Here is a 25117-nt window from a genome sequence, read left to right as displayed (position 1 = left end):
TTCATAGTCACACAAAGCAGACACTGAATGAAATGGTCATATAACCTTCCTGTCTTTATCAGACTCTGCCTTCCTTCCAGTTCAGACCTGTCATGGCTAGGCCAGGCCAAGTCGTGCCCTTTGGTATTTAAAATCCTGGACTTCAGATCCAGGGATGAAAATCAGTCTCACTGGATAAAGAACACAGACAGTGAGACTGGAGCCCTCTTGCCCAGTTTGGGGGGACCCAGTCCCGGAGATGACTCCTTGTCCAGAACCTCAAGTGCTTTCTCTAGTGGTAGGTGTTTCTGGTATGGCACAATGTTGGCTAACCCTGCCGCCCTCCCGGAACAAGGCCGCATCTCGGTTTCTAGAACGAGGGCTTACAATCAGAACTAAAGTAGCAAAGAGGGTACCACTGCTGCCCCCCCGGGGTAACGAGCTGAAGGACTTAAAGTTTGCTCGCTTTCCAACCTCAGGACTGGGACCTTAAGCTAAGCCTGCAGGTTGAGGCCCTCCAGTTCTGGCTGTTGGCAGAGGCTGGACACAAGGGTTGGGAATCAGGCAGAGTCAAAGAGTTTGGAGAGAGTCCAGTTTCAAGTAATAATACTCTCTACCCCCTATAATGTTTTTTCCAGACACGAATATCAGAAAGTAGCACCTTAGCTATGTCCCTCCAAATAGTCTCAAATCCAGGATGACACCAACAGAACTATTCTTCTTAGAACCAAAAGCTGACAATTCCTTCATATTCTTGAGGCATCCAAATGAAGCCTTGAAAGTAATTTTAGGGTGCCTGGGTGGCTCAGTCAGTTAAGTGTCCAACTCTTGGTTTTTGGGTCAGGTCATGATCTCACAGTTTCGTGAGTTCGAGCCCCGCATCGGGCTCTGTGCTGACAGCATGAAGCCTGCTCATTATTCTCTCTCCTCTCTCTCTCTCTCTCTCTCTGCCCCTCCTCTGCCCACACTGTCTCTGTTTCTCTCAAAATAAATAAATAAGCTCAAAAATTTTTTTAAATAATAATTTCAAGTACCCCGTTAGACCAGCTGTTCTAAAATAGGACAGCAGGAGTCTGTATGTCAGTATCACCCAGAAACCTGTTTCTAACTATAGAATCCCCCAGCCTACCTGCACTGAGAACCACTGTACCTGATAGTTAGGCAGTGAACTCCTCAGCAACAGGCATGACTTCTTATTCGACTTTTAATACTACCCTCCCTAGTAAATGGTAGAAGGCTAGGTAGATGGGTGATCAAGCCGGGACTGGTAAATGGATGAATGGGTGAATTGTGATATCTTGTTAGGTATTTATATTTCCCAGCCTGATCTAAATGGATGCTTTGCAGCTGTCCCAGGCTGTGTTCACTGACTACTACATAAGCCTTTATTAAACCTTCAGCTGAGCCTACAATAGTCTCTGAACTGTTTTAACTGTGATCATCACTCTTGCAGTGTTATAAAGGCCATAAAATTCAGTCCTTAAGATCTCCCATAGTGTTAACCAGTCATCATTGATAAGCAAAAAATTAATGCTCTTCATTTTAACCGTAGTTACAGAGAACACAAAGTTAAGAGTTGACCCTCACTTAGATTTGGCCTGAATAACCCCCAAAATCATCAGTCTCCTGTGAAAACCCAAATAAGAATACCCCTAACCTTAAGATGCCTTGTCATTGGGCATAGACATTCTTGTATCCTGGGCTGTTGTCAAAGGCAACTGGACCCAAAGTCATGTCTTTATACTGTATTTTCATCAGGAAATAGAAGGAAAAGAAAGGTGGGTTCTGGAGCAGTGCGCAACTTTGCTGCAGGAACCCTGAGGGTTTTATGTTGAAGTTACATGAAAACATTCCCACTCAGCCCAAATCTGTATGTAATCAAGGACTAGTTTTCTTCAGATGAGCCTTGAGCAAATCTCACTGGGTGCATCCTCAGGCAGAGTGAAAACAATTGTAGCCCTCGGTCTGAAGGCATATGAAATATCACATCAAGGCAAATGGAATTGCCAACATTATTAGATCTTTTTGACAACAAAAATGACAGTGTTGCACCTGATAGGTGCAAAGACTTTAAAAGCATTTTTCGAGTGCCCTCATCCTGGGACAAGATAATAATAATGCTGAAAAGGGTCCAGAGCCCGGGGATCCCTCTAGGCTGAGGGAAATTGAGGCATAGCTCCAGTTTTCTGTATTTAGCCGGGGGAAAAAACCTCTCTCTTTTAAGTGCAACCATTCACTGGAAAGTATTCCCATCTCTGCCTTTCTTTTGAGTTTGCAAGTAGGATTGTATTACAGTGGGACGGTGCAGGAATCTGCCCAAAATGCGCAAAGCCTTCCTTCAGAAAGACAGACCCCTCCAGGAAGTGGTTGTTTTCTCTGTCAGGATATTCTTAGCTGTTATCATTAACTTTCCAAGCTTAAGGTAGTTAGATTATTCATTGTTGGCTTCAGCATCTGCTGGAATTGTTCGTATAACACATGCTCCCTATACAGGTTAATAACCTGACTCCCCAGACAAGAGCATCCAGGAGCCCAGGCCTTGAAGCAAAGTCCTGGTTATCTCCTTGCTGGACTGCTTTGATGAGTTCCTTAACTAAAAAGGCCAATGCCATGGGGGAAAAAATGACAATGGTATCATTTTCAGCAGGAAAAAAAAAAGTGTGTGTGGGGGCAGGAGGGGGGGGAGAGTCCAGAGAGCTTACATTTACCAGGGAGGTAAATATGCTGAAAAATATTAGAAATTAACATGTAAAGGCAAAAAGGTCTGTGTTGAGATACCGGGGTTTTATTTCTTTTCCGAATTTAATATTAGCTACTATTATATCACTGCTTCAGTAAGATTCTTTCATAATAAAAAAGCATACACTGAGCGGATGCAAAGAGGGACAGCATGCTCTGTTTCCTCACTCGCCATCAAACTTTCTGCGGAACCTGTCGCTGCAGGAGTCCTTCAGATAAGCTCCAAGGGAGCTCTGTGTCCTTGCCGAAGGACAGGGGACCGTGAAGATCATGTGGCAGGAAGGAACTTCTTCTCAAGGCCAAGGGTCTGTGCTTGAGAGTCCCTTGGGACTGAGTTTCAATCCTCACTCCGCCCTGCCCCCCCCATGAGATCTTAGACAAGGGACCCAAACTCTAAGACCCCGTTTTGCTCCTCTGACAAATGTGGATAATGACAGAGCCTCCCCCCACACCGTCCCCCGCCCCTGTGTCCCCCTTCCCCACCAGTCTTGGCTTTTCATGCCTGTAAAGTGCACCGTGCACAGTAAATGCTCAAGAAACATTAGCTATTGTGACTCACCTGGTACTTCGCCGTCCTTGACCGCTTCCTTTCTTTCCTTTCCAACAGCTGGGACATTTTCCTGATGATCGTTGCCGGCATGAAGCTGCTAAGGACCTCCTTCTGCAACCCCGCTCATCAGTTTATTCACGTGAGCTTCACTGCGATCTTTTTCCATTTTGACTACAAAGATCTGTCAGAGAGTTTCTTACTGGATTTCTTCATGGTGTCCATTGTGTTCAGCAAGGCAAGTTAGTTCTCCATTTTCTTCATTTTCAAATGTAAAAGGTGCGTTTCTCACCACAGGTTTCAAGAGCTGTAGACATTTTCCTTTAAAAAAAATTGTGGAGTGAAATTAAATTGAATTACATATGCGTGTCACGCTCCTGCTACCATTTGAGGGACATTTCCCCGTGGAATACAAATATGCCACGTAATTTGCCAAAAATCACTAATTACAATGAATTAGCCATTTACTGTTGCTTGAAATTTTGAAATTTTATGATCTTTGCGTCTGTTAGCAATCTCATTACAGAACTTCCCTAGACCTCAAAATGCTCTGAATTAAAGATTAGCAGCCAGACAGATTTTTTTTTTTTTAAATTAGCTAGCATTTGAGGTAGAACTTGTGACCTGGTATCCAAGAACCAGGTCTCTTGGATTATTTTCATTCTTCTTGGCGTGTGTTAGGTCAAGATACACAGGCAATGAGAAATCCTAATCATAGTTCAGGCAAAATATGGAGATGGAATCTGATGTCGAACATGGCGGCGGTGGGGGGGGGGGGGTGGAAAAAATCCGCTGGATACTCACCTGAGTGTATTCTGAGCACCTCGCAAAGCCAGGGTTTGTAAACAGAAATGAAAAGGAATTTGGAACAACTCCTGGTAAATAAACTGACACACCATCTCACTTCACATCTGACTTCCTCACGCGCTGTCTTTAATACGGTGGCCGCCCGTTTCTGCCCTCAGCTTGACTTAACCAGCTCCTCCCCCGCTTTTGGTTAATAATTTTTTAATTTTAAGATCTTTTTTCCTGAACTTCATTTTTTTTACCTCTTTTTGAATCCGTTCTGTTAAATGTTTCTCTTTCTTACTTACCGTTTTCTTCTACCTTTCTCTTTGCTTATTTTAGGTAACAAAATTTCAAAACTCTCATATTGTCCTAACGATGCCCTGTGAGTAATTGTCCTCACCCTATCAGACGTGCGCGTTTCCTCTTATAACTCAGGCTGAACTCCGATTTTTCAGCTGCCCGAGTCCCTTCTTGTGTCGTTTGTCACATGCTCTGTGCTATTATTACTTTTGCAGCCTACATCTTATTCCAGAACCCTGGTCTTGGTCCTTTTCCCACAAACATTTCTTCTCTGTTTGAGTTCTGTTTGGTGTTGATAAAGTTATCCCAATTTTCTCACGGTTCAAATCACAGGCTTCCATATTCTGTTTTCCTTCACTATGTATAAATTGCCTTTATTTCACATAATAAATGTAAAACTATATCCTATGATCTTTAAAGCATTTTAGAAGTTATTGTAAATAACTTTACCACTTGCAGGGGGTAAGAGCTTCTAATCAGATGCAAAATGTGTCAGGATGTATTGAATTCCCGGCTCTGGCATTATTTCTGTTTTGACACGGTGTTATTTACATGCCTTTCTGACCCGCGGTTTCTGATAAAATTGAAAGTAAGGATGACAGTCTCGCCCGGGCATTGAGAGGATTGAAAGAAGTCTTTAAGTAAGATGTGCTTTCCAAGTGCAAGGCAGAATTTGTAGAGCCATTGTAAGTAGAAAAACAGAAGTTATGCACTGTTTAGTGTGGGAAGGAGCGTGGCTGGTTTTCCACCCTGAGCTCCACTTAAGAATCTCTCTGTAAAGTGAGACGCCCCAGGTGAACACAAGCATGACAGAGAGGAGTGAGGGTCTCACTGTCAAAGTCTTAAGGGCCTGGCTTCTAAGTGATTGTACATCCACAGCAGAACGGTGATTTTCATTTCCTGGAGCACAGGCAGCCCTCCCCCACTGACACTCGGTGCCATCCTGTGCATCGTGAGCAGCGTGGGACAGGACACAGTCTGAAACTAACTCCGTGCAAACTTAGCGGCTGCAAGCATTTGACTTTCACTTGCCATAATCTTTTTGAAGTCACAGTTCAAGCACTAATAAAGTCAGACAGAACTATAGTGGCCGCATTCCTATTTTCTCTAATTGTGGGAACATTAGCACATGTAATTTCAATAGTTTGCTTTTAGGCTGGGGATAAGAACAAAAGCTAGAAAAATCAGCATACTCTATAGCGAGTCAGTCCTGAAACATCCCTAACTCCCTCTGATGCTTGCTCACGCTTGATCTTGAGAGAGCTGGGAAGAGTCCATTGTCTGGAATGAGAAACAAAATAAAAATAGGTCGTTAAAGAGACAGCATTGGAGATCTTCCTGGGGAAAAAAAAAAAAAAAGCCAGCAGAAATTAGTGACAGAAGACAGTGGTGGCGATGAGCGGGACCCACAGTTAATGTTTCCGGTAAATATCCTGCCTGTAATCCCCAACTGATGCTTTCTCTTCTTTCTCATCATTTAAATATACCTTTAAAAAAAATTGTGCCCCAAGGTCTGGAAGGTGGATGTTGGCTAGTCTCTGCAGCCTGCCAGACCTAGTGAAAAATGAAAAACAGGACATAATGAGTTCCAGAGTCCAGTGGGAAAGAATTAGCACCGCCCAAGCATTGACAGGAGGGTGGGGCATTCACAGTTACGGCATCCTGGGCTCCTGGGGAATGGCCAGAGGGGGATATCCCATATCCCCTCTCGAGATGTGTGGTATTCCAAGCCTACACCCAGGTGGTGCATCACCTTTGAGATGTCAGGCCATCCTCCCCCGCTCCCTTGTATTCTCAGTCCCCTCCCTCTTTCAGTCCAGCCCCATCAGTCAGCCTTTCCTTTCAAGAATTAACTGCTGTAATTAATTTGTCGCATTTCTGGGGCGTCTAGGTCCTTGGCGGGGCAGAAAGCATACTCCAGGTACGGGTACTCGGTTACGACAGGATCAGACAACAAAGCTGCTTTTGCGCTCTCTCACTGGTCTTGAAAAAGTTCCTAGAAACCACTCTGCCTTGACATTTCTAGTAATGCTTAGTTGTAGAAGTAGGACTTTACAGAATCCTGCCAGAGGATAATTCTGCCAGCATTTGCAGAATGCATTGACTACGAAATTCTACAGGCCATTGGTTCAGCATGGGAGGTAGCTCTCTTACCATCTAGCAAATTAACACTAATGGGTGAAGTTGCTTTTATATGAAGCTACATGAATAATCACAACGGGGCCATGAGTTGTGGCTCTGTTACAGGTGACTGCAACTGCCATTCAAATGATTTGGAACCAGAGTTTCTAAATGACATTTCCCTTTTTTTTTTCTGTATGTAGGTAGAAAGTCTTGCATTAAAATGGAACCTCTTGTTTGGGAATGCATGCTTTTACGGAAGCATTTGTTCAGAAAACTTTGTTCAACAAAGTAATTGTTCACTTATTTAACATCCCTTAAGCATTTTATTAAGCATTGTACTAGGGCATAAAGATTACTAATGATACGAAAGGTAGCAAGTCTTAATTTGGTACTTTCCATGGGTCAGGTGCTGTTTTCAGCACTTTATACATATTGATGTGCTCGGTCCTTTATGGTAAGATACTATTCCTGGTACAGACGAGCAGAGGCACAGAATTTAGTTAGTCATCGAAACATCTCATAGGTATAAAATGGTAGCGCAGGATTCTTCCTCGAGGCTGCGCTTTGTGACACGGCCTCCCCTGCTTGGGGACTCTGGAAAGAAGGCACAAAGGTAAGGAGATAATTACAGTAAGTGTGATAAGGAAGGTGGCCATGGCAGAGAATTTCGAGAGGGCACATAAAGCGTACCCAGTCCCACCCAGGAGAATCAGAAACAATGATGCTCACCTTGAGCTTTGAAGAAGGGGGGAGTGAGTCAGGCAAGGAAGGCAGGGAAAAGTGAGCTGCATCAAGGGAACAGCATGTGCAAAGGCACAGAAGCAAGAGAGAGTTTGGCATGTTCCGGGATCCGCAAGACCCTTGGCAAGCGTGAACACATGGCGGGGGCGAGTGGTGAGGGATGAAGCAGCGGGTGTCCCAGGTCAGATCGCAAAAGGTCCGGCAGGCTATGTGTCAGGGTTTGGACTTTACTCCTACTTTGGCTGAAGGTTGTTAAGTGAGGAGTAGCAGGATCAGAATTGCATGTTAGAAACATCTCTTTGTGGGAGTGATAAAAGATGAGAAAGCATGGATTTTGGAAGTTGGGTAGGAGAGGATCGCAGTAATGCAGGCGACTCATAGTGACAGCCAGAACTGCAGTGGCAGAAGTGAGACAGAGAGAAGGGGACACGTTCCAGGAGGGCCTGGGAGGTGGACCTGGTAAATTTAGTGACCACTGGGATGCAGTGGACTTTGGGAGGAAGAGCCACCACTGGGAGCTCTCAGATCGCGACTCTAGTAACTAGTGCTGTCACTAACTAGATTAGTGGGGAAAATAATCTTGGTTCTAGATGTGCTGAATTGTGTAATGAGAAGCGATGAGGGCCCAAACTAATTAACCCTGGGAACGGGATTTTTTCCATTTAAATATTTTAATTTGCATAACGAATGCATAAATGCATGCTCATTGTAATAAAATTAGAAAACCAATGGAAAAATACAAAGCAAGTCTGTCTTATACAACATTCATCACTTCTTAACCCCCCTCCTCTCCCTAATGATGGTAAACATTTCAGAATAATTCCTTCCATTCTGTTTTCCTAAAAATTCACACACACACACACACACACAGATACACAGATTTAAAGAGGCTCATTCTTTACACATTTTTTACTTTGTTACTTAAAAACATATCTCAGAGACTTCCATGACTATCCATCTAATGTGGCGTCTTCTGTTTGATGCCTTCATAGTATTCCATAGCGCATATCATAATTTGACCAGCCATTCCCCTATGATAAACATTTAGTTTGTTTATAGATTTTTTCTGTAGTAGTTGGGACTAATTTGTTCACAGATTCCATAAATCTACATGAAACTGGCTTCATGACAAAACGGAATCAAACTGTTCACATAACCAGTTGGGTGATCCAGAGGCTTAAACGATGGCCTTGAAATTCTGTTGTTGTTGTTATTTCTCCTTCTTGTCCTCATGCTGGCTGTCCATCTCTACTCTGCTGGCTTCATTCTTAGATTGTGTCTATGCATGTGGTGTAACTATGGTCGCCAACAGTTCTAGGTTCACAGCATTCTTATACCTAAAAATCCCAGAAAGAAGAGAAAGCATCTTTCCTAATGATTTCAGCCAAAGTCTTAGGGAAGAGTCTCATGGACTCCTTTGGTGTCATGTGTTCATTCATGAACCAGGGGCAGTGGCCAGAGGGATGTGAGTTCCCTAGTTAATGAAGCCTAGACTTCTTGCCCATACCTCCCTTGAATCCTAACCAAACTGTGGGGACTAGGAGCCAGGGAAAGAAGAAAACGAGGGTAGACAAGAAGTGTCTGATGCTACTGCATTTGACTACACGAGATCAAAACTAACTGCTGGTGTTAGGAAACACGCAAGTGTCTGTGAAACAGATTCCCACGATGGGAATTGCCGGGTCAATAGCATATACATAAAAGAATCTCAATAGAGAATCCTTCCAAAAGATTTACATTCCTTCCAACAGGGGTGACCAGAGTTCAAGAAATAGGTATGAGAAGTGACACTCTCGAAACAAGATCAAGTACAGCATATAATGGTAAGCAGGAAAGGAAACGGGACTTGTCAGGTTTATTGATCTTTTTCATAACTCTGGAATCTTCAGTAAGGTCATCTCGCAATTTCCTCTCTACTAGACGAGACTAACTCCTGTAATAACATCAACCCATAGGGCCTGGAGCGTTCTTTATGGCCCAACAATGTCCTGTCTTCAAGGAAATGAAGTCTGCTGTGATAAAGCTTTCAAATCCTCTGCAACTTTCTGTAGGAAATCTATCTGGATCACATACTAGCAGCCTGGTTGTCATTTAAAAGGATAGATGAGTAAGAAATGGTAAGAGAGAAAAAGAGAATGGTGATGAGTGGGAAGAATGATCACAGCACAGTAGAAACTCTATACTCAAATTATAGTGGGTGGTTGGTTGGTTCACTGAAAAACGTAAGCAGGAAATTATAATAAATGATACCTGCCTACCTTATAATTTGATTAAAGTACAAAACTTGTATATGAACTCTTACTGCCAGTCTTTTGAAGCCTTATCTTTGAGTAGGAATCTACAGAATGAGGACTATTTGCTCTTACTGCATGAACCATGCCCAGAATGTGTTTTCTAGGATGTTCAGTGCCCATTTCTGTTTCTTAAATTCTACTTGAAGTGAGAAGTGAAAGTTACCTCTGAACGTCTGAGAGCAGTTCACATTTCTTTGTTCCCAAATCTCCTCTCATTCGTACCTAAGTCCACAACAGTATTTTTAGAGAGGTCTTCCTCAAGCTCTCGGCATTCAACTTTACTGTGATAGAAACACCCTGTTCTGTACCTACTCATGTTGTTTGTTCTCATATTGCATCAGTTTATGCAATATTTAATTGAGTAAAAAGATCATTATACTGACAAGTAAAACTGATACAGCCTGGGCAACCAGCGTAAAGACCTGTTGTTGATCATTCGACTCCAGTGGGGGGATTGATCGGGAGTGTACTGGCCTTCAGTGGTCATTGGGTTGTGGGACTCACCAGTAAGTTTTACAGCGCAAATGTAAATGTCAATCAGTCTGAAAGTCGATTAGGCAGGTTTTTGAAAGCAAGGGTCTCCTTTGGTAAGATACATGGGAGAGAGCCATATTTGCTTGGCTATTGACTCATCTGTGTTCTTCGAGGTGCTGTACCCAAACTGAAGTTAAGGAGACATGTAGGATCTCAGCATACGACATAGAGAATTTGATTCAGCAATTATTATTTAGTGCTGCCTGAGGAAGGGAGGTGCTTCCGCAGAAAGAAATGCCCTCACAGAGCTTAGCTTGTTGGGAGAGATGGAATAATTACAAACAACGGAGAGTTAAGTTTCCTCATCAGGCACCCTAAGATTCTGACTGCTTTCTCGGCTCCCTACTCAGACATGAACCTTTGAAAATACACACCCGGTGCCTCTGAGTTTTTGCCACCCGCTGCCACCACTTTGGTGCCAGCCACCCTCTCCCTCCCCTGCGTGACGGTAGCAGCCTTCTAACAGGCCTCTCTGCCTCCACCCCTGCTACTACAGCCCCTTCTCCACAGAGGGGCCAGAGGGTCTGTTTTATATAAACTTACTTTGGAATAATTTTAGATTCATAGAGAAGATGTAAAGGTAGTGGAGTTCCCACACACCCCATACTCAGTGTCCCCTATTATTAACATTTGACATTGGTCTACCACATTTGTCCCAGTTAAGGAGCCAAGGTTGATTTGTTTTCATCAACTCAAGTCCATACTCAGTTCACTCAGTCCATACTCAGTTTCTTTAGTTTTTCTGTAAGGTGTCCTTTTTCTTTTCCACCTGAGACTCCACCCACACTGCATTTAGTTGCCCCGTCTCCTCCTTAGGCTCCTCTTGGCAGTGATAGCTCTGTTGTTTCGTTCGTGAAGTTAACGGTTTTGAGGAGTATTGGTTGGGTATATTGTGACATGTCTTTCTGTTAGAATTTGGGTGATGCTTTTCTGCTTTTGAGACCCGAGTTACGGGTTTGCGGAAGGCAGATGACAGAGGTAAAGTGCCATTCTCATCACATCATATCAAGGATTCATGCTAGCAACATGACTTAACATTTGATGTTGACCTTCACCTGGGCGAGGTAGTATTTGTCAGGCTTTTCCATGTAAAGTTATCCTTTTGTGAGTCTATATTCTTTGGAGGAAAACCACTATGTGTAGTTCACATTCAAGGAGTGGGAAGTTGTATTCTACTTCCTTGATGGGAATGGAAGAAATAATAAATTGTTTGATTTATTTTGAAAATTATTTGATTTTTCTGCATGAGAGATTTGTCTACCTCTCATCTACCTATCTACCTATTTTTATATCAGAATGGACTTGTAGATATTTATTTCATACTTTGGGTAATAATACAATATTGCTTTACTCATCTTGTTGCTCTTTGGTTATTTGGAGCTCTTTCGGTCGGCTTTTGTGTCACTTTGACATAATCCCACTGTGTGTTTGTGTGTGTGTGTGTGTGTGTGTGTGTGTGTGTGTGTGTGTTAGCACTTTCTTACTTTCCCCCACTGTAAGATGTAAGATGTTCTTGCATATGTCCCGCCCCAGTCCTAAAATTTGCCATTTCTCCAAGGGGGGCCTGCTTTCTTTTATTAGGGAATGGTATTTAGAAACCAAAATCAGGAACCCAAGTGTGCTTGTTGATACTTGAGTGTCATTGATTTCAGGCACTCTCAGCCAACAGAGCAAGGGAATATATGTGTGTATACCCATGTATAGACACATATCTAGAAATAATTCTGCATGTGACCACTTGTGTCTACATTAAGTGAAACATGAGTTCTTACTGGTATCTCCGAGTTGAATCCATTACCACAGGGATCATTCCGGCCAGTCGCCCTTGCTTACTGTTACTTCCCACTCCATCAGCGAGAAACCTGACTTCTACCATCTGTTGTACATTTAGTTAACTGTTTAGTTCTAGTGTGTGTGTATAGTCATTTCATACTTGCCAACCTGTGCCCCCCATGGGAAACAATCTTATCAACTAGAGCACAGTGCTCAAGTGCAATGTAGTTCCTTTTTGCCTTTAGTCTTACAGATTCCACTCATTTTCAAAGTTACTTGAGTCAGCACCTTGTTCCTCCACCACCCTTGGTGAGGTTATTTCATACATTTATACCGTAGTTACATTGTTTTGTCACTGTCTGCATTCCATTTGGAGATCTCCAACCTCCTAGATGATTGTTAAAAAATTTGCATACATTAAGTTTTCTCGTGTGATAAATTCCTGTGGAATTTAACAAATCTATAATTGCATGCATACATTATTAGGGTATCTTACAAAATAATTTGCCCTAAAAAATCCCATGTGCTTCATCGATTCATTCGTCTCTCCCCTTCTCAAAACTCTGGCAACCATTGATATGTTTACCGCTGCTTCAGTTTTGTCTTTTTCAGCAAATCATATAATTGGAATCATATGCCTTTTCACATGGGCTTCGTCCACTTAGCAGTATACATTAATGATTTATCTGTGGCTTTGCATGGCTTTGGCTTGAGAGCTCGTTCCTTTTTATTGTCGAATAGTATTCTGTCGTATGGATGTTTATCCGCTCACCTATTGAAAGAAATCTTGGTTTTTCTAGTTTTTGGTGATTATGAATAAAGCTGCTGTGAACATTTGTCTGCAGGTTTTGTGTAGACTTAATTTTCAGTTAAGACGGATAAATACCTGATAGCCAAATTAATGGCAAAAGTATGTCTAGTTTTGTAAGAAACTGCCAAATTATCTTCCAAAGTGCTGTATACTGTTCTGCATTTTTTCCACAATGGATGAGAGTTCTTATTGTTCCTCTACCTCACATAATTTACGCTGTCAGTTTTGGGGGTTTTGGCAATTCTAGTAGGTATTTATAGTGCCATCTCCTTTTCATTTTCATTTCCCTAAAGACAAGTGCTGTTGGTGTTGTCATATACTTATTTGCCAACTGTATATCTTCTTTGTTAGAGTGTCCAGATTTTTTTGCCCGTTTTAAAATTGGTTTATTTTCTTATTGTCAAGTGTAAGAGTTCTTTGCATTTTGTGGCTACAAGCCCTTTATTAGATATATGTTCTCTGGGCTTGTCTTTTCATAGCATGGTTTTTAGATCTTCTGTGGTGTTCCTCTAGGGTAGAAGAGGTTATTTACTAAATTTTTCTTGCCCCGCTAGGCTGCCCTTTTCCTGGTCATTTGGCTAGAGAAAGCAGACATTTTTTTTTTTAATTTTCGGCTTTTTTGGTTTATGTCTCTTGACATTTCTGAGTTGCTGGCTTGCTTAGCTCTAAATTTGTGAAATGCGTGGTCAAAAGAAAACCCAGGGCGGGCGCCTGGGTGGCTCAGTCGGTTAAACTTCCGACTTCGACTCAGGTCACAATCTCGCGGTCCGTGAGTTCAAGCCCCGCATCGGGCTTTGGGCTGATGGCTCGGAGCCTGGAGCCTGCTTCCGATTCTGTGTCTTCCTCTCTCTCTGCCCCTCCCCCGTTCATGCTCTGTGTCTCTCTGTCTCAAAAATAAATAAATGTTAAAAAAAAAAAAATTAAAAAGAAAAAAAAAAAGAAAATCCAGGGAACTCAGTACCATTTATTCCCCCAGATCCCAGGGCCCTTAGCTGGTTTCCCCTTTTCTCTCCAACTTTCAGAGTCTTCTTAGGTTTATTTAGTAAGCCATTTTCAAGATTTTCAATTGTATTTAACAGGAGCAATAGAGAAAGATATGTACTTCCTGCTCCCCAAAGTGGAAGCCTATGATGTACACTTTAAACTAATCTAAATCCATCATCAAATGATGCTATAATGCTTCACTTTCTAACTCAAGTACCTTTTAACGGAATATTTTCAACTTCTCCTTCCTGTCCTTCCAACACAGTAGTTACTCATTTCTTTATCCACATTTTAAAATCACCCAATGCATTATTCCTATTATTACTTTAAACAAAAATTATATTTTATATCAATTGTAAAATAACAATAATAAAATATTTTACTTTACCTTCACTTCTTTCTTTATATAGATTTAAGTTTCTGACCTGTATCATTTTCCTTCAGCATGAAGAAATTTTAACATTTCTTGCAGGGAAGGTCAGCTGGTAATGGATTTCCTCAGGTTTTGTTTACAGAATCTTTACTTTTTCCCCTTCAATTTTGGAGAATAATTTTGTTGGATGTACAGTTCCAGGTTGGCAGGGTTTTTTCTATCAACACTTCAATAAATATTTCACTCCACTTTCTCCATGCTTGCATGAATTCTAATGAGAAATCTGTTCGAATTTCTTTGTTCTTCTATATGTAAAGTATTTTTTCCTCTGGATTTCAAGATTTTTCTCCTTTTTGGCTTTCTGAAGCTTGACTATGACATGCGTAGGGGTGTGTGTGTGTGTGTGTGTGTGTGTGTGTGTGTGTGTCCAATCTTGCTTGGTTCTTTGAGTTTTCTGGGTTTGTGTTTTGGTATCTGTCATTAATTTTGGAAGTTCTTGGCTGTTATTCAAATATTTCTTCCACTCTTTCTTCTTCCTCTGGTATTACAATCACACATATGTTACACCTTTTCTTATTGTCCCGCAGTTCCTAGATATTTTCTTTTTGTTTCATTTTGTTTTTCTGTTTCCATTTCAGTTAGGGAAATTTCTATCGACATATCTTCAAACTCACTGATTCTTTCCTTGACCATGTCCTGTCTATTGATGAGTCTGATAAAGGCATTCCTTTTTGCTGTGATCGTGTTTTGAATTTCTAACGTTTCCTTTACGCTTTCTTAAAGTTTCCATTTCTTTGTTTATACTGGACACCTGTTCTTGCATGCTATCTACTTTTCCATTAGAGCTCCAAACATATTAATCGGTTATTTTGTATTCCCCGTGTGATCATTCCAACATTTGTGTCATATCTGAGTCTGGTTCTGGTTCTTCCTTTGCCTCTTCTGACTGTTTTTCCTCGCCTTTTGGCACACCCTTAATTTTTTGTTGAAAGCAGGCCATGTTGTATCACGCAATAGAAACTGAGGTGCATATGCCTTTAGTGTGACGATTTCTGTTAATCCGATTGGGAGAGGGACTATGTTTAATGTTTGCTGTAACTGTAGGTCCCAGATGCTTCAACTTCTTCTAATGTCCTTGTTTTTGTCTCTTCTTGATTTTTGACTTCACTAAAATCTCAGAGAGAGTTGTGTCTTGTGTTATTTTAGCAGTAACCTAGTGTTACTATACTGGATCATTGTTGGTGTGTTGGTAAGGCATGGAGCGGGTGGGCGGGGGTGGGGAGAGTATTCTATTATCTTCCGATTAAATCTCAGTCTCTTATTGGACCTGTGTCTCTGGGCTGGGATCTTCATAAGTGTTTCCAGAATGGTGTAGCTTTTTTTTCCTCCCAGTGCACTATACTCCCTTTGCTGGTAGTAGCATTCTTAATCTATTTCTTTAAAGCCCTGACTCTGTTGCTGTGTTTTTTCCTCTTTTAGGTGAGGTAAGCTGGAGAGGGAGGGATTCCCTCCCCCTAACTCGGATAAGGCTCAGGCAAAGCCCTTTGCCCTTCTGCTTGGGCCATTGTGTTTCGCAGTGGTTAATCTCCTCCCCCTGCCAGACCCCTGAAGAGATTTTTCTTGGCTCTCCATCACGAGGACCTATTGGGATTTCTGGGGTAGAAAAGAGGGAGGGCCCCCTAAGACTGTGGCGCCCTGGGGTTTCTAACTCTCATGCTTATCCACACTCAGCCTCTAGCAGTTTGCTAGAATCACCATGAAGTGTTCCTACCAGTTTCATGGCTCTAGAAGCTTCTGCCCCAGACGAGCAGGGCTCAATGAATCTTTCAGAGAGGCAGCTTTCCCTGTGACATCAGTTGTCTGATGGGTCGAGAAGACATTGCGTTTCAGTTTGCTTAGCCTTCTCTTGTGGCAAAAGTGGGAATGACAACTCTTAATGTTTTTTCATTGTTGGAGCTGAAACTAGAAGTCTCTCAAGTTTTTCTTTTAAAACACACCCCGGGGGGCGCCTGGGTGGCTCAGTCGGTTAAGTGGCCGACTTTGGCCCAGGTCATGATCTCGCGGTCCGTGAGTTTGAGCCCCGCGTCGGGCTCTGTGCTGACAGGTCAGAGCCTGGAGCCTGTTTCAGATTCTGTGTCTCCCTCTCTCTGACCCTCCCCCGTTCATGCTTTGTCTCTCTCTGTCTCAAAAATAAATAAACGTTAAAAAAAAATTAAAAAAAAATAAAACACACCCCGGATCTTGTCCCTGCTCAGAACCGTGACGTGGCTCCCCGTCTCTCGCAGAGTAAAAGCCAAATCGCTGGCACTAGCCCGCAGACCAGTGCCAGCTGGGTCCCCATCACTGCTCTGACCTCTTTTTCTCCTCTCTTCCTGTTTAACCCAGCTTGCCTTGCGTTTCCTCCACCGTGCGAAGCATGCTCTTGTGGGGACCCCTTGTTCTAGCTGTTTCTCTGGTCTAAAAATGCTCCTCCCCACGTATCCGCTAGACTCACCCCACCAGATCTGTCCGGGCTTTGCTCAGATGTCACCTTCTCAGTCAGCCCCACCATCGTATTGCAGCTCGGCCTGCTCTGTCTACCCTCCGCCAGCCACCCCCCCCCCCCAACCCCAGGCCTTTTACATGGAACTTTTGGTGAGAGCGTCCACCACCTTCTAGCTGGCTCTGTCATTGGCTTGTTTATCATTTTATTACCCCTCCCACTGGAATGTAAATTCCATGAAGGCAAAGACCTTTGCCTGTTTTGTGTACTGATACGTCCCAATTTCCAGATGAGGGTCAGGCGTGCGGTGGTGTAGGATAAACGTCTGTGTAATGTTGAAAGTTGCCCTTGTGCACCAGCTGTCCAGTAATTCACCCACAGTCACTCTCTCTGAGAGTGACTTAGGAGTGCGGGTCGCACTTGAACTTGGTCCCAGGCCCACTCTGCCTGAGGCCAGGAGTACAGAATGGTTTGCAGGCAGTTGACAAAGCCACCGTCCAGGCTCTCGGGGACACGTGTTCACTTGCAGTGGCCCCCCCAGGATGGCTCAGGAGAAAATTGTCACAAGCTCTGCCCTGCATCTGGAAACAAAGAACGTGGTCCAATATGTTCGGGTTCCCAAAGAAATTGGAAATTCCTCAAGTGGTAGAACCATGGGGACATTTATTTGTTCCCTACTTCCCGCAACATCTAACAAAACGCAGGGTCGCCCTGATTACCCAAGCTGTATCCGTTGAAATCAGTTGAGAGGTGAGAAATGGAAAAGCTGGTTTTTGAAAAATGAAGTCTAAGCTTGGACGTGGCGATCGGATGACATTTTATTGTTCTAGAGAGATGATGATTCACAGTGCAGGGGCAGAGGAGTGTGTGGGAGGAGAAAAGGTTATTTAGACTGAGCATATGGGTCACTCCGAGTTCCCTCTTCAGGCTTTTCCTGGTATATATTTTCATTTTCTTGGTTTCCTATAAATCCTGTTTAGCTGTGTCACTGTTGCCTGCCGCCCTGTTCACACTGGGGAGCTAACACATGGCCAGCATCGCTGTCCGCTCTGCTGTGAGTGAGTTGCTTTGTGCTCTATAGTCGGCAGAGCCCCTCTTGCAAAACCGAGGGGTAAATCACCCTGCATGTAGCTGTAGATCTTCCCCAGTGGTGAGAAACTGGTGTCATCCAACTGGCCAGCCCTTTACTGTGTCTTGTAACTTCTGGGAAGGGCCTGAGCAGCCCCAAACATCCTTTGCTTGAGATTTACAGCCTAACACATCAACTTTCTTGGCTTCCACTCCCCAGCACACCGCCCACACATCAAGGAGCGGAGTTTCCCTTAACTCAAACCATGCAAGTTACTGTAATTTATCTCCTGGGAAGAGATAGGGAGCTGAAATGTTCATCTCCTCTGAACCTCTGCCTTCAAAATAGGGATGAGTTTTGCCTCCCCATTTGGGACCTCCAGCCTGGTATGCAAGAGAGAGACCTTTTTCTCCCCCCCCCCCCCCCCAGGCTTCCTACATTCTCATGTAAAAGAATGCTATAAAAAACACTTGGATTTAGTAATGTTCAGAGATCTACATAGTTAAGAGTGTCCCTGTTGATATGTTAAATAAGTATTTACAGGCTCTTATTTATTTATTTATTTATTTATTTATTTATTTATTATTTTTGATAGAGTGAGTGAGCCAGGGGCAGAGGGAGGGAAGGAGAGAGAGAGAATGCCACCAGGGGCAGAGAGAGACAGAGAGGGAAAGAGGGAATGAGAGAGAGAATCTCCTGAAGGCTCCACACTGTCAGTGTAGAGCCCAAAGAGGGGCTCAAACTCACAAACCGTGAGATCTTGAGCTGAGCCAAAGTCAGATGCTGAACTGACTGAGCCACCCAGGCGCCCCCAGGCTCCCATTTATTTAAAGTCTGCAGCTTTCTCCCCCGAAGAAGGCTGTTCCCTGGCTCAGTGTCGCAGCCCCTCCCATCAGGGCAGTGGTGATGTGTCTTTGTGTAGACAGATTCTTGAAGAGCCACGGCTGATGAGTCTTCCCAGGAATAGGGGAGTGATGTGTGCTGAAGGCATGCAAAACCTACTTGAGTAGCTTCAGAGGATTCAGGAGATGTGATGACTCTAGACTCCCTTCACTGACAGAATTCTGAAAACCTCCCTTACTTGGTGGGGAGCAGTGCCCTCCTTAAAGCCCTCCTTAAAATGCTTCCCAGAGGGAGAGCTTAATTTGGTTGAGTCAGGCAATATTTTCCTTACAAGGCTGACAATCCTTTACTGGCTGGGGGCTTCTGGTTCTACAGGATCACACATGAACCTGTGGATTCCAAATAGTGTCTTTTACCAGGTGCCCATACTGAGGACAAGAACTTCAAGGTCACAGACTTACTTTTCTTCCTTCCTTCCTTCCTTCCCCTTTCTTTCTTCCTTCCTTCCTTCCTTCCTTTCTTTCTTTCTTTCTTTCTTTCTTTCTTTCTTTCTTTCTTTCTTTCTTTCTTTCCTTGAACTGCCAGTTTTGGAAATACTTTGATGGACCAAACCACAATGCTTCTGCCTGAAGGAAGGGTCCTGATGATTCTGAGATGGTTGCCATGTAAGTTTAAAATCTCCAGAAAGAAAAGGAGAGTGAATTGCTCCTCTTATAAGGAAAATCCGTGGCTGTTGCAAAGATCTGGCATGTGAATGGAAGCAACAAGAAAATTTCCACTGAACGCATGCCGGCTATAGTCGTGGGTTATATATCACTTGATGAGTTGGGGAACCTCCTGAAGCTTTCATCGACTCATTGTTTCACTTTCTGAAAAGCACTTGCTGCACATACATCCACTGTGTGCCTATATTACTTACCTGCCGGAAGGTGAGTCTACAACATAAAGAATACTCAGTGCCTGCTGCCAATGTGTATACACTCCAGTGGGGGACAAAGGAGATAAAAACATGTAAGAAGTACCTTTGAAACAATCTCTAAAGGGCAATAAACAAAGTAACATATTTGTTGAGCACTTAATACATGCTGAGTCCTACAATAAAAACTTACCTGGATTATCTCATTTAATCTGTGCAGTACATTTCTGAGATACGTACTATTATCGTATCCACTTTGCAGATGAGAAAACTAAGGCTCAGTGGAGCGAAACTTGCCAAAGATCACGCAGCTAGTGAGAGGCAGAGCTGGGATGGGAACTCGGGTCTGTATGACCGCCAAGCCCACTCTTGAAACCAGGATGCTGTGCCTCTACTTTGTATGTGATTTGAAGTTAGAAGCCACAGATAGAGGAGACCTCCAGAGGGAGCAACTAATTAAGGCAATGGGGGAAAAGGTCACAGGAAGCACTTTGGAGAGATGTCACTGTGAACTACTTTTTAATTCCATTTTCCTTCTGTTGATTTGTTATTTATGGCCCTCGTTGTAACTCCTTGCTCTTACATTAAAAATGCAAACCTTTAATTCATCGGAATGTACTTTCGAATAATAATATACCACTTCCTGTGTAGCGTAAGGAATTTCAATAGTTTCCCTTCCCATTCTCTGTGCTCTTGTTGTGTGTTAATTTTACATATGTGATAAATATGCAACATGCATTTAATTTTACATGTGTGATAAACACGTAAATAAATGGGAGCCAGTAATTTTGCTTTAGAGCCAAATTGCTCCTTTAGAGCAATTGAAAACAAGAAACAAATTTATTTTATTGCCACTTATTCCATTTCTGATGCTCTATTTCTTTGCGTAGATCCAGGTTTCCAAACTATATCATATTTCTTGTGCCTGAACTTCCTTGAAGAGTTCTTGGAGTATGGGTCTATTGGCCATGAACTTGGTCAGTTCTGTTTGTCCGAGAAAGTATTTCTCTTTATTTTTGAAAGATATTCTCACTGGGTATAGGATTCTATCTTGACAGTCCTACCTGCCCCCCCCCCCCGCCCTTAAAAATGTCATTCCTTTCAGCACTTAGTACTTAAAAAATGTCACATCATTACCATCTGCCTTACATGGTTTCTACTGTGAGTCTCCTGTAATTTTTACTGTGGCTTTTTTTTATGTAACGTGTCTTTTTGTCGTTGTCGTTGCCTCCAAGATTTTCTCTTTGTTGTTTTCAGCAGATTCACTAGGTCATGCCTAGTTGTTGTGTGAGTGTTTGTCCTCCGTGTCATCTGAGCTTGGCGTCTGTCATTATTCTGAACATTTCTTGGCCATTACTTCTTCAAATACTGCTTTTGTCCTCCTGTTCTCTTTCTGAGGTTCAAACTATGCATATGTTAGATAGTTTGATATTGTTATGCAGCTTTTAAATCCTCAGTAATATTTCCTCTTAAGTTTTTAATTCCAGTTAATTAACATACAGTGTTGCATTAGTTGCAGGTGTACAATATGGGGATTCCACAGTTCCCTACAATACCTGGTACTCATAATAAGGTGCATTCCTTAATCCCCATCTCCCACCCACCTCCGCTCAGGTGACCATCAGTTGGTTCTCTACAGTTAAGAGTCCGTTTCTTAATTTCTCTCTCTCTCTTTTGTTTCCCCTTTGCTCATTTGTTTTGTTTCTTGAATTCCACATAGGAGTGAAATCATGTGGTATTTGTCTTTCTCTGACTGATTTACTTCATTTAGCATAATACCGTCTAGCTCCATCCACGTCTTTGCAAATGGCAAGATTTCATGCTTTTTTATGGCTAGGTAATATTCCATTGTATTTATGTACCACATCTTTTTTTAAAGTTTATTTATCTTGAAATAGAGAGCAGGGGAGGGGCAGAGAGAGAAAGAGAGAGCGAGAGAGAATCTCAAGGAGGCTCCGCACTGCCAGTGCAGAGCCCAGTGCAAGACTCGAACTCATGAACTGTGAGATCATGACCTAAGCCAAAATCAAGACTCGGATGCTTAACTGACTGAGCCACCCAGGCCCCCATCCCATCTTTTTTTATCCGTTCTTGATTGGTGGATACTCAGGCTGCTTCCATAAAGTGGCTATTGTAAATGATGCTGGTATAAACATAGGGGTGCATGTATCCTTTTGAATTAGTGTTTTTGTATTCTTTGGGTAAATATCCAGTAGTGCAATTACTGGATCATAGGGTGGTTCTATTTTTAACTTTTTGAGGAACCTCCATACTGTTTTCCACAGTCACTACACCAGTTTGCATTCCTGCCAACAGTGCACTAGTGTTCCCTTCTCTCCACATCCTCTCCAACACCTGTTGTTTCTTTTGTTGTTGGTTTTAGCCTTTCTGACAGGTGTGAAGTGGTATCTCATTGTGGTTTTGATTTGCATTTCCCTGATGATGAATGAGGGTGAGCATCTTTTCATGTGTCTGTTGGCCATCTGGATGTCTTCTTTGGAAAAGTGTCTATTCATGTCTTTTGCCTATTTCTTCATTGGGTTATTTGGTTTTTGGGTGTTGAGTTTGATAAGTTCTTTTTAAATTTCCAATACTAACCCTTTTTCTGATATGTCATTTGCAAATATAGGTTTCCCATTCCTTAGGTTGCCTTTTAGTTTTGTTGATTGTTTCCTTTGTAGAGAAGCTTTTTATTTTGATGTAGTTCCAATAGTTTATCTTTGCTTTTGTTTCTTTTGCTTTGGGAGACATATCTAGAAAAAGCTTGCTACAGCCAATGTCAATGAAGTTACTGCCTGTGGGATTTTTATGGCTTCAGGTCTCACATTTAGGTCTTTCATCCATTTTGAATTTCCTTTGGGTATAGTGTAAGAGTACTTTCTTTTTTGAATTCATTCAGTTTTATCTTTGTGTTTCAGTTTAGGTCATTTCTGTTGACCTGTCTTCAAGTTCATCGATTCTTCCTTTGACTCTGTTAGTGTGATGAACTTGTTGAAAGCATTCAATGTCTCTGTTATGGTGTTTCCATTTCTATCATTTCCATTTGAGTCTTTCTTTTATAGTTTCCATCCCTTTGCTGAAATTACCCATCTAATCCTTCATATTGTACACTTTTGCTGTCAGAGCCCTTAACATATTCATCATAGTTCTTTCAATTTTCCTACCAGATAGTTCCAGCCTAAATGTCATATCTGACTCTTGCTCTGTTACTTTGTCTTTTAGGAGTGCACTTTTTTTCTTCCCTTTTTGTATACCTCATAATTTTTTTGGTTGAAAGCTAGACATCTTGTGGAGGACCATAGAGAATAAAGTAAAAGTTTTTATGCCTGGAACTGAGCATGCCTTTCCTTCTGGTAGAGATTTAGTGCAGAGCTATGCCTGCTGTCTGTATCTCAAACCCTGTTTACTCTGCCCTCAGTTATCCTGGGCAGAGGGCAGTGTCACAGTCTGCCATAGTCTGTCATAGTCTCACACCCCGCTCTGTATGTGGCTAGGGGCCCATTGCAGACCATATACCACCCCAGAGGTCAAAGTCCAGTGAGTGCACTGGGTTAACAGCCACTTTGCTGGCTTTGTATGATGTCTCAGATAAGTGGATGAAACTTTCTCCAGCTGTGTTTTTTTTTAATGTTTATTTTTTGAGAGAGAGAGAGAGAGAGAGAGAGAGAGACAGAGCACAAGTGGGAGAGGGGCACGGAGAGATGGGAGACACAGAATCCAAAGCAGGCTCTAGGCTCTGACCTGTCAGCCCAGAGCTGGATGCAGGGCTGGAACTCATGGACCACGAGATCATGACCTGAGCTGAAATCGGACACTTAACCAACTGAGCCACCCAGATGCCCGTCCAGCTGTGGTTTTAAGTTAACTTTTGCAACCTAGATGTCTATCAGTAGTGTAATGATTCAATAGATTGTCTGGCCAAGCAATGGAGTGTTAGGCAGCTAGTTAGGTGTTAGGTAGAGTAGTTTGTACTGATGTTGGACATATGAGGTAGAGGCATCAAGTTTCAGAGGAGTGGATATTATTAATCCAATTTATTTTTATTTTTATTTATTTTAAAGTTTATTTATTTATTTTGAGAGATTGAGTGCGTGTGTGTGCATGCAAGCAGGGGAAGGGGCAGAGAGAGAGGTAGAGCGAGAATCCCAAGCAGGCTCTGTGTTGTTAGCACGGAGCCCAACATGGGACTCAATCCCACAAACCGTGAGATCATGATCTGAGCCAAAATTAAGAGTTGGACGCTTAACCGACTGAGCTGCCCAGGCACCCCTTAATCCAATTTAAATATAAATATATATATGTATATATATATATATATAAATATAAATATATATGTATGTGTATATATAAATGTAAATATATGTGTGTATATATATATATATATATATATATATATATATGCATTTGTACACATGCATGTGTAGAGAATGCCAAGAAGGATAACTCCTCAGCCATCATTAACTGGTAGTTAGATCAGAGTGAGACGGGTAACCAAACTTTTTTGCTTACACTTTATGTAATTCTGAACTACTTGGTATTTGAAAAAAAAATTTTTAATGTTTACTTATTTTTGAGAGAGACAGACAGACAGACAGACAGAGTCAGAGTGTGAGCAGAGGAGGGGCAGAGAAAGAGGGAGATGCAGAATCGGAAGCAGGCTCCAGGCTCTGAGCTGTCAGCACAGAGCCTGACACGGGGCTCAAACCCACAAACCATGAGATCACGACCCGAGCCGAAGTTGGACGCTTAACCCACCGAGCCACCCAGGTGCCCCCGAACTACTTGGTATTTTTAAAGTGAGACTGTATTATTACATTTTTATTAAAAGCAGCATAAATTTTGAAAGTCTAGGTGCTTAAAGCAGAAAGCTTTCATTATATGGAGCATCACTGTATGAATCACCTTGTTTCTTTGTGCACGAGACTGAGGGAATGTTCGTACGAGTATAAAATCTCAGGAGAGTACATTAGATGTACTGGAGGCACGCGGTGGATGGCATGGGCAGGAGCGCATTCAAATTGCCAGAGCAAAGCTGCCTCACAGCTGCATGTAAGAGTATTATTTGCTTCTCATATTAAAATGCTACATGTGTCCAGGCAGCACCCTGTGTCCTGATAGAGGCTTTTGAACTTGTTCCTTGCACCCTCTTCCTAAAGGCAGTATTTGCCACCCATGGGATTGTGGTGGACCTTCGAGAGGAAGGAAGCCCCCTTAAATCAAACAATCCAAGAAACTGCCTTTTCTGAAATAAAATCCAAAACAAAGACTGGAAAACTCTATCCTATATAGAATAATTGAATGAAGGCTCCCACAAGAAATGGAAAGGATTAAGGAATGGAAAAGGAAGGCAGGATGTCTGCATAAACTACCATATTTCTACTGCTTCACTCCAAGGTCAGTTTGCTTAAAGAACAAAGGTCACACTCTCAGTGGTTACTCTCATCATCTCCTGTTTCTTCCACCTTGAGTTGGTCCTTGTCTCCCTCTTCAGGGACGCACCACCCCAGCTACCTGCACCCTCACTCCTGCTGTCCACCAGAAGCAGAAACACACACCACCCGTAGATGCTGGGTTACTGTTAATTCCCAGTTCCCAGGGGTCTTGACAAGACCTTTTAGTTTTGTGCCTTCATAGCTCTTGGTAGCTTATAAAATTTCAATGTGCCATGGTGACTTCGTTTGCATTTATGGATACTCTAATTAGCAGTTATGAAATATGACTAATACTTTCTTTCATGTTCTCCTAGGGGTCTGAATTTATCTGGCTGCATAAAGTTGGCTAATCAAAGCATCAGGGCATTTTCGTTTAGTAGCTGCACA

General features: G+C 42.5%; 1 protein-coding gene across 1 annotated transcript in view; it reads left to right on the top strand.

Annotated features, from left to right (window-relative positions):
• The window catches only part of PCNX2 (pecanex 2), a 300170-nt gene that overhangs the window by 173786 nt on the left and 101267 nt on the right, over nucleotides 1-25117 (top strand). The window contains exon 21 of the mRNA XM_078434220.2: nucleotides 3326-3503. Coding sequence (XP_078290346.1) covers nucleotides 3326-3503 — 178 coding nt within the window. The remainder of the gene's footprint in view (nucleotides 1-3325; nucleotides 3504-25117) is intronic.

Source organism: Panthera onca, chromosome D2 (genome assembly GCF_046562875.1).
Source record: "Panthera onca isolate mPanOnc1 chromosome D2, mPanOnc1 haplotype 2, whole genome shotgun sequence".
Taxonomy (NCBI): domain Eukaryota; kingdom Metazoa; phylum Chordata; class Mammalia; order Carnivora; family Felidae; genus Panthera; species Panthera onca.
Note: the sequence above shows the minus strand (reverse complement) of the source record. Positions and strands in the feature narration are given on the sequence as shown.